The sequence below is a fragment of the Hydractinia symbiolongicarpus genome, chromosome 9, assembly GCF_029227915.1.
Source record: "Hydractinia symbiolongicarpus strain clone_291-10 chromosome 9, HSymV2.1, whole genome shotgun sequence".
Classification (NCBI taxonomy): domain Eukaryota; kingdom Metazoa; phylum Cnidaria; class Hydrozoa; order Anthoathecata; family Hydractiniidae; genus Hydractinia; species Hydractinia symbiolongicarpus.
Genome location: NC_079883.1, coordinates 23,617,923 through 23,633,151, shown reverse-complemented (window position 1 = coordinate 23,633,151; position 15,229 = coordinate 23,617,923). Strand labels below are relative to the sequence as shown.

At 32.6% G+C, this 15,229-nt stretch overlaps 2 protein-coding genes across 2 annotated transcripts in view; one reads left to right on the top strand and one right to left on the bottom strand.

Moving 5' to 3' along the window:
* The window catches only part of LOC130657661 (sacsin-like), a 31,593-nt gene extending 28,877 nt beyond the window's left edge, over nt 1-2,716 (bottom strand). The window contains exons 1-2 of the mRNA XM_057460667.1: nt 2,600-2,716; nt 1,408-1,474 (exon numbers count right to left, since the gene is read on the bottom strand). Of these exons, the coding sequence (XP_057316650.1) occupies nt 1,408-1,420 (13 nt within the window). The 5' untranslated portion in view covers nt 1,421-1,474; nt 2,600-2,716. The remainder of the gene's footprint in view (nt 1-1,407; nt 1,475-2,599) is intronic.
* An 8,348-nt stretch (nt 2,717-11,064) lies between these two features.
* Nucleotides 11,065-14,296, top strand: LOC130657662 (uncharacterized). The gene is made up of 5 exons (XM_057460668.1): nt 11,065-11,548; nt 11,777-11,903; nt 12,521-12,553; nt 12,772-12,900; nt 12,973-14,296. Exons 1-5 carry the CDS (start codon nt 11,213-11,215, stop codon nt 13,467-13,469), a joined length of 1,122 nt encoding a protein of 373 aa, XP_057316651.1. The 5' UTR covers nt 11,065-11,212; the 3' UTR covers nt 13,470-14,296.
* Nucleotides 14,297-15,229: the final 933 nt, after the last annotated feature.

Genomic DNA, 15,229 nt, shown 5'->3' with positions numbered 1-15,229 from the left:
ATCCAAATGCTCCTGACCCGCTATTAGTGAGTTAATTTTCTCTGTAACTGAAAATACCGAAGCAGGCCGAAATTCTTTCTAAAGGACATGTTTGTTTCTGTCTGAAATAAGTACAAATTCAAACAAATAAGTCTTGTTTATGCACCAGTGAAACATTACGTCATTACTACAAAGATTGAGGGCCACCTGGACCACAATGGAACCAATTTACTAAAGCTGGGTCAAACCACATGTTTTGGAACAGACAGACTAATGACATCATTGAAAAAAGTTTAAAATTCGGTATCTTTGTAATCATTTGTGAAAAACATTTCAGTGTTTTGAGGTCTGCAACATAGAATTAATGGCTAAACAAATGACTCAAAAATCTTTATCATATAGATATTTGTGAACGTCATCAAAATCTCTAAAATCATTCATCTTTTCAATTATTCTTTTCACTAAGTGTTATTCTACAGACACACATTCTAGTATTATTATTAATGAATCTTGCTTGGTATTGACATACTAGGTCAGTACTTCACATTTTTGAATTACTTTTTACTAAATTTTTGTTAAATCTTGCCTCAAAATGTTTTTCTGATTTTTCAATTTGCCTGTTTGCACTGTGTAAACAAACCAGAGCATTATTTTTGATTACTGCATATTATTACTGGCTTAAGAAATTAGTTGTATGATTTTCTTGAAAACAGGCTTATCTTATTTTTACTAGGAACTGCTTTGTTTTTACTAGTTTTTTTGTTTTCTGTTATCTTGATAAATAAGATAAAAGAATCGTTTGAAACAAACAGAATAGAGAAACCTTTTTCTCTATTCTTTGATGTTTCTTTTGTTACACAAAATCATTTTTCTTTACTAAATGAAAGAAAATTATATATATATATATATATATATATATATATATATATATATATATATATATATATATATATATATATATATATATATATATATATATATATATATATATATATATATATATATATATATATATATATATATATATATATATATATATATATATATATATATATATATATATATATATATATATATATATATATATATATATATATATATATATATATATATATATATATATATATATATATATATATATATATATATATATATATATATATATATATATATATATATATATATATATATATATATATATATATATATATATATATATATATATATATATATAGATTAAATAATCTGCAAGCAGTAATGGTGATCAAACAAAAAACTATTGTTTCTTTGTTGTATTACTATTTGCATTGTCACATTATTTACTTAGCAACAAAGTTGTTGGAGATTTATATAACGAACAAAAATGCTATCAACTTGAATATGATTGGTTAGTTTATTATTATTTGATTGACATATGTCACAACTTACTTTTTCCTTCCATGCTTCAACGCCACACCCGTCTACATTGCAGCTTGAACTTCTTCAGTTTGATGTTCTAAAAGTAGAAAATAAAAAAACTTTTATATAAGAAAGTTGTACTTAAATGTTAAATGTTAAATATGTTTAATAATCAATGTAGTTACATTGATGTTGGTGGAATTTAATTTTGTAAATGAAAAAAAGATTTTATTATATTGGTGGGAATTTAATTTGGCAGAGTACAAAAAAATTTTTGGTGGAAATTTTATTTCGCAGGTGAAAAAAGCATGTTCCATATAAAATATAAAAATCAATGTTGATATTTTCTTAATTTGAATTGCACAACTGCATTACAGTAACCATAACACTTTTTTTAAAAAAAATCCTATACTCTTCCAGATTTTTTTGAACTTGAAAGAGAGCAAAAAACAATTCATTTTAGTGGGAATTTACTTTGAAAGGTGTTTAGTAACACCCTCAAATTTATCAATTTTTTATCTGTCAAAATTTCTTTTCTTATGTGACCTATGACAACAAAAGTTTATCCAAATCAAACTCAAAACTTGTGTTGGATTTAAAACTTTTTTGCATAATCCATCGGAGATAAAAAACATCATATGTTTCTAGATTGTTTCTTGTTCACTTAATTACTGACTACATTTAATTAAGGTAAATTTGGAATGTGACTCGGTGGTGCAGTATGTAGTAGACGAAAACGCCTAAAAACTGTATACTTCTGAATAAAACACCCACTGTGATGTGTTTTTATAGAAAACTATATGTTTGGTGCAACCTTTGAAAACTTTATCTGACAATAATTGTTTCTGCTCTTCCAAAGTTTTTTATCTGATCTATTATGGGGTAAAATCATGCCAATTTTGGCTCTATTTTATTGACAACAGTTGTGACAAATTTTATAACAAATAACAAAATTTATATTCTGAAAGTCTGTTTTGTAAACAGTCACAAAGCTGCAATTTCGGCTGAAATAATTTTTTTACAAAAACAATTTTTGTCGTGTTTTAGTCTAGATAACAAGTACAAAAATAATTATATATATAAAAGTACATCTGTCGTGAAAACATCACAATGATTACCATTTTTCTTGTCATCAAGTCTTAACAACTATTTTCTATGCCAGCATGGGTATTTTTAAAGCCAAAAAATTAATTTTCTTGTAAACAAACAACAAAAAACTTACATTTAAATTTTGCTCTCGTTGTGAATTCTTTCTATTTTTGTTAAAAAACTCAACCGACTTTCTTCTTTCTTGGATTTGAAAGAAATGCTTTTTAATTTTTGGGTGGTTATATAAATTTAGCATAAATAAATAACGTCCTTTGTCGAGTTCCGAGAAAACAAACTGAAAGTAATGTGATATTGTCTCGCTTACTTTTTGAAATATGTGACATGTATTTAACAAACCAATCAGGCAGGCAAGAAATAATTTGATAGACAGCTTTTGATTGACGTTCCGTAATGCGCGCGCATTATTTTTATTTTTGTATTTTTTAACACTCGGGCAGCTATTACAAGTTTATTTCGAATAAGTTCGGACTTTGTTGTTATTGATTATTAAAATTAAATGAATATTAAAAATTAATAGTTTTAAAAAGGTCCAAACTCGTAGTAGTAGGGCCACATCCAGAGTTCTCTCTGATCCAGAACTCTTAACTTATAAAGTAAATCTGGAGTTGTTTCCAACCTCGTTCCCAGGGCTTTTTGCATAAAGAGAAAACATGTCCTGGGATCGAGGTTGGAGTTGTTTCGTCACGCGATCAAAACAGTAACGCTGGTATATGTGATCCATTCGAGAGACTTCGAGGTTTATTTAAAAGATCTCTAACATGACCGCCTATTTTCCTTTTTATAAATACGCGTTTATTCCCCGTGTTTTGCATTTATGGCCATTTATAAACATCACTTTTGGAGCTTTATTTGTCTCTTACCATCACGCTGTGCTTATTGAAAGATCTGACGAAGAAGGTCATGTTTTGTCTCGATGTCAGATATAATACAGAGACAAAACGCCCTGACATCGAAGTTGGCGATTTATGTGGTATTGGAAGCTTGGTTTGCACTACCAAATTGACATCTGCTGGTTACATGGAACTTTTAATACACAAATAGCATAAAAATATTTCGCTTTAATGTTTTGTGGTTGCTTTTTTAACTCTCAATCTGATTTGTTGCAATACGACGTGTTTTGGGCGATAATAATCCAAACCAAAAGAACCATTAAAAACTAATCTACCATGTTCTTGTGGATTTCCAATGCGTTAAATGGGAAAATATAAGACAACAACGTTTTCAGGATATTTTGCATATTATATATTATATATTAGATATTTTAATTGACTTAAACGTGGCCATGTGTATTCCAGCCTCATCTCCAGGGCATCTTGTATCTTGGTATAAAAAAGAGTCAACAGGGCGCTGGGAACGAGTTTGCCAGTATTTATCTCAGACTTCTTAAGATAAATTGTTATTGTGATACTAGTGTGTGTAAAAAGATAGAATTACAAAAAAGTCAATTTAAATATAATGTGGGCTAGCCTATCTGATACCATTAAATGAATGGTCTCAGAACGAAGTTGGTCAGATAGTTAATGCTAGATTAATTTTTTTTTATTGTGGTTTCCAGCCCTGACAATCATGCGGTATGACTTGGATGCAAAATATTTTAATAACAATAAAATTAGTCATGTGGTTCTTGGAAATCGAATAACCGCACAATCATTCACAGTCACTCCTGTTTATACTGCTTGACAGCATCGCTGACAGCTATTTTTGGAAATTTGCGAGAATTTTTAAGAGAATCGAATTACTTAGGGACAACAAAATTAAAGGAGAACTAACAATTGATATAAGTTTGGCTTTAACATCATAATACGAACATATGCCGTGTATTTTTTTATGTTTTTATGAGTCTTGATTCTCGAGATTTTTAATGTCAAAGTGATACCACGGTCGCTGCCCTGACAATGTCCATGATAATTTCTATTCGGTATCACTTGAAAAAAGACTCAATTTAAAATTTTCCTGTGTTTTTCTTAGCCGAGGCTTGCTTTGTGGCAGGCTCCTTTACTGCTTTCTTTGGCGTCCTCTTTAATTTTTACATTTGCAACAGTACAAATAATTTAATTCTCTTTATCACTCAAAACCTTCGACGTATAATTTCAAATCATCTTACAAATCTTGTTAATCTATACGCCGTGTGACTTAACAAATCAATAAGTATATGCGAACCAAGTTGGCTTTTGTTCGGAAATAGCGGCTACTGTTAATGTGATATTGCTTTTTGGGGAAACCTTGACATAAAAAATAAAATTTTTTTTGCCATATTATTTTTGTGATATATAAGGATGCTATTATTACAAGAAAACATATTTGTAATTTTTCCTGTTATTTCGTCTTTAAAGTTGATGCACAGAAAAAAAGTTTATATACATATATACATTAAAATTAGTTATTTGGAATTTAGTAGCATATATTTTCCATGCCGTATATACTTTTATACTATATATTTCACAGGTGAGCATATATATTTATTACTTGATTATATATATATAACGGTCAATTCCAATATTTCAGTGTTTACAGTCATAGGCATAGTATTAATAGTATATCTAACAGTGGAATAGCATGGACTGTTTTAACTACAACGACAGATTAAAATATCTAGTAAGATTGCCCATAACACTTCTCTTCTTCGATAACTTCTCTTTCGTTCGAAATACTTCTCTTTAATGAACTTAAAAAATTCGCAGACCAGATTCTGGTCCGCAATATTGATTGATCTAAATTTAAGTAACTCACATTTTTGAAAAAGACATGCCGGTTTCCGGTGATAAAAAAGGTCTATTGTTCTTAGTAATTAATAACTCTGAAAAAAATTATGTATGTGTTAGTGAACCATAAACCCTTATTTTTTTCAACACTCTTTTTCTTTTACACGTTTTTTATGAGAATACAAAATTCTTACCAGACTGGTCATTAGTCTTATTTTCCTATTGTTCTCAACAATTTTGTCAATTTGTTTTAACTTATAATGCTAGCCTGATTTTCTTATAAAATATGTTCTTATAAAAGAAAAAACATGTAGTCAGCTTGGTGGACACTATGATTTCGAGGACTCGGGCACCCACCTTGTCATTTATTGATAAACAACTAAAATTTACTCAAGTACTGAGCTCAAATAATTTGTGATATTCTTTTATCCCTGCCTCATGGTTACTGGGACCTGTTAAAATCAGTTGGCAAAGTGAGACACGTACGGTTAGCCAAGTATATATCTCACAAAAAGTAAAACTTGCGGACCACGGGTCCAAACTTATGGACAAGATTATTTTTTTTCACTTGTGAAGAAAAGGTTTCAGGCCACATGCAGAGAAGTTTTAAATGCACAATAGAAGTGTCAAAATACTGAAAGGAAGTGTTTTTAAATTGAAAGAAAAATAAGCTATAAGGGCCATCGTAATCTAGACGCTATGAAAAGTGAGTCATACACTTTTTTTTAATAGAAGAATAAAACTCAAAAACGCTGAAATATTTTTAAGTTATATGAATGTCCAGGCTGAAACTTGAATGTCCAGGCTGAAACTTGTTAGAAGATCTAGACACAGACATTGACATAGTAATTGAAGAAGACGACACGTCTGATGTTAATGTTTTGTTATGTTTAAATTCACAGTTGTAAACAAAATAACTTAATAGTAATAAGTAATTATGGAAAATCAGCCAGAGAGGTTTATTCTTGATTAGTAGCATCATATTCCTATTAAGCATATTTTATATAAAAAACAGAGGTAGTTTTTACATTGCGACACATTTTTGGATATTAACTGCATTGCGAAATATTTACTGTTTCTGCACAGCAACATGGATTGTACAACAATATAAGTAGAACGTTAAAAATAATACTTTTTTTCTCCGAAATGTTTAATAACTATATTATAATGCCCGTATACGTCTGTCCGTCCGTCTGTCTGTCACGCAAAAAGGTAGCTTAGTTGCGCAAGTAGCGAGACGCACGCAATATGTACATATACCGACGAAATGGTCAGAATTACACTAGCTTGGCAGGGCTCATCATAGGGTACCGGCATATCATAAATTTCGTGGTAATTGCATCCTGGTAGTATTTGAGCTTGGCGTTCACGTAATGGTCCTTTTTCACAGGGCCTGTCGTCAATTTCTCGGATATTAACTCTTCGATTTTTTTTGCCATATTTGTCGATATTTCACAACCCAATCGGGGTACTCTTCAAAATGGAGACTCATTAATGGTACTGCGTTGGCGTTGTACCGGGTGTCCCCATGCGCGGACCAGATTTTAGGTGTTTTCACCCCAGGGCAACCACGAGATCTTGTGTACCCTACTATGTACCTTTGATCCTTACCTCCATTAGCAGGGATGGCATCTGATACCGTTAAGTATTCCACGTTGATTTCGTCGATGTCTGTAAACTTAGCAGCAAATGAGTAGAATAGTTTTCGGCCGACGAGCTTATTCTTAAATTTTAGCATCCTGTTTTATTAAATTGTATGCCATTGTACATAGGCAATCACCCTCATTGTATGTGACATATACATTAAAGTAATGCCAGCACAACATTTTACCCTTTACCAGGAACCTTCGACCACAGGTACACCTGTCGTACGCATCGAGTACCCTTCACAGTCGTTACATTGTTCATTCATTTATTAGATAGACCAATGGCGGTAAGGAAGGTCATGAATAACACACTTTGTAAGCTATATTGACAGTTATTACACATTTTATCATTACACATATTCGAGTACCTCACAATCTTTTTCAACGGCTTTGTTGCACACCTCCTGCGTTTTGAAACGATTCGATATATATTGGAGCATGCGTGGATTCTTTTCAACGGCCCCATTACACATCTCCTGCGTTTTGAACTGGTCGGGGACATGTATAAGCACCCAGTGATTTTTTTCAACAACCTTGTTACACATGTCTCTCGTCTTGAGTCGGTCCGGTACAGGCATTAGTAGCCATGGATCCTTTTCGACGGCTTTGTTGCGCATGTCTTGTGTCTTGAAACTAATCTTTATTAGTAGTTTTATCTCACAAAAATGTTCCTGCAAAATAACGTTTCAGGTTAACCCCCACAACTTTTCAAGATCTACCTTTTCATCTTCTGAAAAGCACCAATCGATGCCATGTTATTGGAGCTAGCTCCTCCTTAAATTTAGCCTTCTTGGCTTTTTTCTGTTGATATTCCTTCCGCCACTCGGCCCAAATTTTTATATTTTTCAATATGTCCCGGGTGACAAACCAGTCCGGTATATACTCGAGCATGCGGGGATTCTTTTCAACAGCCTCATTGCACATGTTCTGCGTTTTGAAATGACCTGGTACATGCTCTAGCATCCTGGGATCCCCTTCAACAGTCTTGTTGCACATGTCTTGCGTCTTGAATTGATCTGGTACATGTTTGAGCACCGGGGGTTATATTTCAATAGCCCTATTGCACATGTCCTGCGTCTTGAATTTTGACAGTATATATGCAAATGCGAGGGGATTTTGTTCAACGGCTCTGTTGAACAATATATATACCTCAGTATGCGGGGATACATTGCAACTACCCTATTGCACATGTCTTGCATTTTGAGCCGGTCCAGTACATACCCGAGCATAAGGGGACACTCCCCAATGGCTTGATCCAATTTTCCTGGCCCGCGATATCGTCCTCTAATATGGAAACCAATTCAGCTTTACTTAGTCTATAATACCCTTTAAGTTCACGGGTTTTTGCGATATCTCGTAATTCTTTTACAGTGCGTGAATCCATTTCTCTTTTATTAATATGGTTTTTACCATTTTTGGAGTATTTCATTCTGCTCAAAACTAACACAGTTAATTCTCTTCGGGAATTTCCCCTTACTCATTTTTGTATAATAGGGAAATTCCCTTATGTGCGTAGAATATTATGGTAAATTATGCTAGAAATTTTAAGGGATCTTTTATTCTACAGATGACGTCATCATACTTAAGTAATAGGTCCTTGAATTGTGTGGATCACTATGGGATGGTATCGGATAGTGCTGGATTAATAGGACTGTGCTGTGACTTGCCGTGACGTCACTGTTGTACGCGCACGCGACTGTGCCAGAAGGAACATTTCCCTATCTCCGTTATGCTTACGACTTATTTTAAGCCATTTTTAAATCAAGGGGAGCTTTCATCAATACTTAGGAAAATAATACTTTATATGCTTAGATTTAGCTTCACTATCCCTTCCACTTCAAGTGCAGGATACATGTTCTAAAAAAGTAGACCTATAAAGCTGGTTCTTGAAAAAAAAACAGCAGTAGCTACTTTATATTCATGTAATGACGGAAATGCATTTTATTAAAGGGTTGTTTGGATATAACTTCAAAGAATAAACAGATCATCCAACGTGCACAGGCAGGGCCCAGACCGAAATGTTACTCATTGGCGAAAATAAAATGACGCTGTTTTTTAAGATAACCTTCAAAAATACTAACTGTTATTGTTCATAGCAAACAATTTTAATTTTGTAGTATCACACTGTATGCAAGCACGTTTTTTTATATAAGCAAAACGACAATTTAGGTTAATGCAACTTAGGTTTGTTTTAAATGCTTGATTGTTGCTTATCTTTTGCTCATTGAACATTCATTTTTTAGAACAAGAAAAGTTTCCGAAAGTAATGATTTTGTTTTCCTTGTTGTTGCTTATAAGAGATTTTATTTTATTCCTTTTAAACTGTTATATTTATATTTATGTCATTTATATAAATGATAGAAATATAAATTTTCTATTAAATACTTTATCATCATTTTCTTAACCCTTTTTCTTGTTTTGGTTTGTCACATCTCCATCAGAATTAAAATTACTAAAATCCTAATACGCATAGGTTAAAATTATTTGAAGCAGTCCTGCCTTGGCAGTATAACGTTTGACAGAGACTAAATAAAGAAGCCTTTAAGACGTTTTGGCACCCACTGAAACGTCTCTAAAACGTCTTTAAAGCGCCTTTAACACGTTGCAAAAAGATGCCTTTTTCATGTTTGTCAAAGACGTGTTTAGGCGTTAAGTTAAATGGATGGTTCTAAGACTGCGTTTACACTTAAGCAAATTTATCCGCATTTATGAGTCAAGTTACTAAAAATAGCAATTTATACGGATTTAATTTTTACGAATTCAGCATAAAAGCTGTAAAAAATAAAAACGAAAAAGTTTCCAAATAATTTTTTTCAGATTCGTGTAAATGCGCAAAAATTGAATAAATCAGTCTAAATTTTCTAATGTAAATGATGTAAATTGGCAATAAGGCAAATGCGATTAATTTTGGCATATAATGCAAAGGTGATTTGGAAAAGAAAAAGTACTTTCCAAGAGACATGATCAAAAAGATATTACAAGCAAGCATAAATGATGAATGTATTTACATCGTGATAGTTGTTGCTTGCTTCTTTATTCACCTGCATTTTCTAATGGTCAGACTATTGGTGAAGCACGAAAAGAACAACTTGAAAAATATTACCAAATAATAGCAATGCAAAGAAAAAGCGGAATCCCATCTTGCTGGGTAAGGAAGGGAGAACTAGTAACTGGTGGATACAGTTTGTTGACAATAAAATACCTGTTCAGATTGGATGGAAAATTTCCGCATGTTTAAGGATATTTTTTATCGATTGTTGTTCAGCATAGTATAACATGTCGAATAAAAATCAACCTGCTATAACTCTGCAAGTGTAAACACCATAAAAACTTATGCGTTTTTATATACGAGTTTTTCGTTTTAAAACTATAACGTTTTTGTTTTAATCCAGATACTTTCTTTGAATCCAGATACTTTCTTTGAATCCGGATACTTTCTTTGAATCCGGATACTTTTTTTGAATCCGGATACTTTCTTTGAATCCGGACACTTTCTTTGAATCCGGACACTTTTTTTGAGTCCGGATATAACTGCTCAAATAAAAGTCGTGATAGTTTCGTTTTACAAACGGCCAGTGTTCGCATGATATACGTTTTGCTTTAACAGCACGCTTTTCTTTATAGGAATATTGCTATCCTTGTCAATGAACTAAGAGTTCACGGCTATGGGCAGGAAGTCACTGGGTGATAAATTTCTAACTTCTACAGCTAATGCAATGTCAGCAAAAGAAAAAAATTAAGGTATATAAAAAAATGTGACCGTCGTTAACATTGGTGAATTTATGAAAACAGCGACTTTTTATCCACAAACTTTGCTAAACAAGCTTTTAAGAAGAAGATATTTTTGAAAACAACGAAAGTGGTAATTAAGGCATTTCGCGAAAAGCACAAAAATTCGCTAAAATTTATTCCATTAAGGTATTCAATTAAATTCGCGTTTGACACAATCAGCTTTCACAAGGTTTAACATTCACAGCTGTGTGAGTTTTTCTGAATAATTAAATTTTAATACAATTTATGTAAGGAAGATAACGACAAGGTCACCAATATTTTCACAGCTAGGAAGTCATAACCCTAAACAACCTTCAAAACAAATCACCAATACAATTTGTACAATTCATTAAAAATCTTACGATATATTGTTGATTATGTGAAAGAACATATTAAATGATGAATTTACAATTTTATATTTACAATTTTTAATTTTATTAATTCAAACAGGTTTGACAAGTTTACTAATACATACAGCGGTTATTGTGGCTAATTTCATTTCAATTGTATGTTGAAATTTATCAACACAGCGTTCAGAAAGGTCATGAGTATTTTATTTTTTCTCATTTCGCTCAGAAATTCACGGGCAGTGGACGTTTCACTAAAATGTTCTCGATATTAATTGGATATTCACTTTTTGTAAAGTGCGTAATTAACGCTCACGTGGATGTTAGTGTAACGCAACTTCCAAACAATGGTACAATAATCACAAGAACGGCCAACTTTAGGAAAATTCCACATTTCCACTCGCATTTTTCCATTTGGGTTGACCGGGTTGAGAGTGTTTTGGCATGCGCAGCTAAATGTATGACAAATTTGATGTGTAGAAGTTTCTCCGCACAGAGAACCGGACATGTAAATTGTGCCCTTTTAGATGGAACTCTGGCTACTAACCATTATTATATACATAAAAATTATTTCTACGACCATTATGAAATGCAGGTAAGTGGGAAACAGCTTTAAAACAGTTACCATTTGATATTTAAACAACATTTTAATAAGTAAAAAAAAATTCTTAAACAAAAATTACCATTATTAATAGGATACGTACTATCAGTTCGAACACGGTTATTAATTAATGGCAACTAAAACTCTCCCACCCCTATAGAGTATGTTTTCTTGGCAGTATGTGTTTTTTGTTCTTAAAATGACAGTTCCTTTTATATTTAGAATATGTGTACATTGAATCCGTTTATTTGTGAACATGGAAGTGTGTGCTTTCCAAACTTTGATAACAACACCTACTATTGTGATTGGTGCTTTCCACCTTATTATGGCGCTCATTGCAACCTCACTGGTAGGTTTAAACGCAATGCTTACAATAATTTAAAAAACCTTATCCATATTATTGACAATTTCTCAGGATTTTATTGAAAATATTCTGTTTACTTCACTGACAGCAAAACACATCACTAATTTATAATTTCTTCATTTTAAATAGACCTCTAAATACTTAATAGACTTATATATCTCTATACATGTGTTGGCTATACCATTTCAATTACCAAGGATATGCACATAAACATTGAAGAAATATCATAAAAAACCGATTCTCCCTAGAAATTAAAAACGTGTATTTCTTTCGTAGCAACAAAAGCATACCACCTAATCATCTTAAAAGTTATTTATATGCAACATAATTTTTTATTAGTGCAAACAAAAATAAATCACTAATTGATAGCATTTCCTACCAACAGATATACCAACACATATAAATTATCTGCTGTATGGCATGACCTTAGAACTTTAAGAATGAGTCAAAAAAAGGATTAGATGTAAAAATTACTAACGTATTATTTTACACTGAACACATTTTCAATAAGTAAGGTAATTCTACTATATTTAGAACATAAATAAATGGTGTTAAATTCAGATTTTATTTGACTTCTAATAAACTTTTATTCATTCATATAGATTCAGATGCGGCCAAGACGCCAATACCAACTGGTAAGCTTTACTATTACCTGTTTGAGCTAGACTATTTTATTATTCACTATTTCAATATGCTTAATTTCTCAATACTTTTGATCAAGAGAAGAATTATTTTTTGTTGCTGATAGTTCATTCTTAACAAGTTTAGATAGTCACAGGATAACCACAAAAAATTAATCTTGTTGCTGATACTTTTTAAGCTGCTTCTTCTTTAATTTGATATATATTTTTAGAAATTTCGCAAGGTATAAGGGCTTCCTGCGAGACTTTGAGAGAAAATTTTAAAATTTCCGATGAAAACATCGGCTATTACGACATATACCCTTGGAGGGATATGAGAAAGCTTAAAGTTGCCTGTCAGGGTATGTTATAATTTAATTGATAAAAATTTCAACTTTCCACTGCCATATATATGAAATTTTTCTTTTTGTCAGGTGGATGGATAAGAATCCTCAACATTGCATCGTCACAAAATGGTTCTACAAACCATCATACTGTCACTAAATTGGGAAATCTGCGTGCAACCAACTTCAGAGTTACAACGACGGTGTTAAACATGCTCTACAAACTAATTGGCTTCAAAAAGTTTCGTTGGGTTTGCCAAAGAAACAATAGCAATGTGAAAAATATTGAGGGGAACCACAAGGATCAGTCAATCGAAATGCTAAAGTATTTGATCGGTGAAACAAATGAATTACCACGATCTTGCAATTCAATTAAATACAAAAACATCCCAGTTGAGTGTCACTATGTCGTTAACAAGTCACTGTCATCTACCGCGGTGCCATATGAATCCCGAAACTACAGAGAAATTATAAAATTTGGACCAGGCGGAAATATAACATTCAGCGCTGGTGATGGAATCTTTGGATGCCTTGACGAGCCAGGAGATTATATGGCAAATGACTTGTACGAAATTTGGGTGAGGTGATTTTGATGTAATTTTCAAAAAAAAAAAAACAGTTTATAATAGCCTGTCATTTGAGCGAGTTGAGTTGGATGTATTTTTTTTAAAAACAATTGGGTATCTCCAAGAAATTGCATTGTAAAATGAGCGGTTGATTTATTATGTTAAGACATTTATGTAAGTCGTGTTTAATTTTGAATTCTTTTATTTTATTGCTTATCAATTAAAACACAAATCCATATACTGTTTATATTTTTCTAGTCAACAGTTTAACCTCCAACAAACTTAAGCATCTTCTTCACTTTCTATGAAATCTGAAGCATATTAGCGAACTTGAAGTGAAACTTTACAGTATTATATAGGTAACCACTAACCGAAAGGTGTTGAAAAACCAACAGAAATACCAATGATATTACTCGCATCTTCGGCATCCTAGTTTCTACATGCTAGTAGGCAAAGTTAGGCTAAGATGTTTGTAAATATTACCCTATGTATTATTTAATTTTTATGCAATATTTATTATGAACCTGTTGTATGAACCTGTTGTCATCAGATTCGTTTAGCGCCAGCTTATTAGTAGAGTTGACACATTTTCTGCTGGACAAGCACCTGACTAGCGTGTAATCAATACCTTCCTCTAGAAATCGCTTGTTGACACCAAACGGAATAGAATTCTCCGTGACGCATTTCTCCACACCCTTTGCTTTTTGATGAACTCTCGTCTCTGTAAGACTCTAGTAGGCATACGCTTTTGCCCCCAGTGCCACAAACTCTGTCATGATTTTTCTGCACAGTTCGTCCATCATCAAACTCACATCTTTCTTGTTATTACCGATCGCAAGTGGCTTTGCGTTCTCTTTGCTATATCCCCTTTTATCGAAGAAGCGTGTCACTACATCGGTGGCTATATCCTTGTAAAAGTGATATTTAGTAGAGTTAAATCTAGCTATAATATTTTGCCTGCATATAATCGTAGCAAGTTATTAATTCCGACTCGACGGTAATCATAGCTCAAGAGACATGCGCTTTCTGTGGATTTCCAAGACGCGCCTGACCATATGCTTTATGGTAGTGTAAGACCTTCCCAGAGACTGTTGAATAGTACCACTCTGCATATAACCAAGAACTTCGATGGTAGCAAAGACGTCCGATTTTATTTCTCTCCACTCAGCAGCGCTTCTAATTAAAATTTTGTATTGTTTCACGTCAGCATTTTTTACCATTTCAAGTCGACAAAGAAATGTAGACGTGAATTTTCTTTTTCATGATTCGCCAAGTCAATCCACAATTTCATCCCGCAAAAATAATGATATGAATTTTATTGATACGATAGATTTAATGCAATTGAAGGATTCTATAGATTGCGAAGAAAAAATTTGATTCAGCAACATTTGGACTTTCAAATTACCTTAGCATTCACTTCAGCATTTGCCGTGTGCCAACATGCCGTGTGCTAACTCGGCGCTGCGTAATTAAGCATTTTAAGCAAGCAACTTTGTAGTTTAGAATATTAGGCTGCGGCAACACACAAGATGTGCTTCCTTAGTATACTAAACTTTAAACAATTGACGGTAGATGTTGTATTAAAAGACCCTGATATAGCCATCTTTGCGAGCGTGTTCTGGATATTCTTGAAGTCGAGAACAAGCAACACTTTCACCACATTATTCAACGACTCAACGGAACTTTACTTACTTTGAGAGAGCCTCGCTTTGGAATGACGGCTTGATTTTTTTGAAATAACAATCCTAACGACATATATGCCTTTCACAGATTTAAAAGAG

What these genes read in the sequence shown, in the direction of transcription:
- LOC130657662 (XM_057460668.1), top strand. Translation starts at nt 11,213, where the DNA reads ATGTTCTCGATATTAATTGGATATTCACTTTTTGTAAAGTGCGTAATT. An exon ending in CGCTCATTGCAACCTCACTG is followed by an intron (nt 11,904 to 12,520) that starts GTAGGTTTAAAC and finishes TCATTCATATAG; the next exon opens with ATTCAGATGCGGCCAAGACG. An exon ending in CAAGACGCCAATACCAACTG is followed by an intron (nt 12,554 to 12,771) that starts GTAAGCTTTACT and finishes ATATATTTTTAG; the next exon opens with AAATTTCGCAAGGTATAAGG.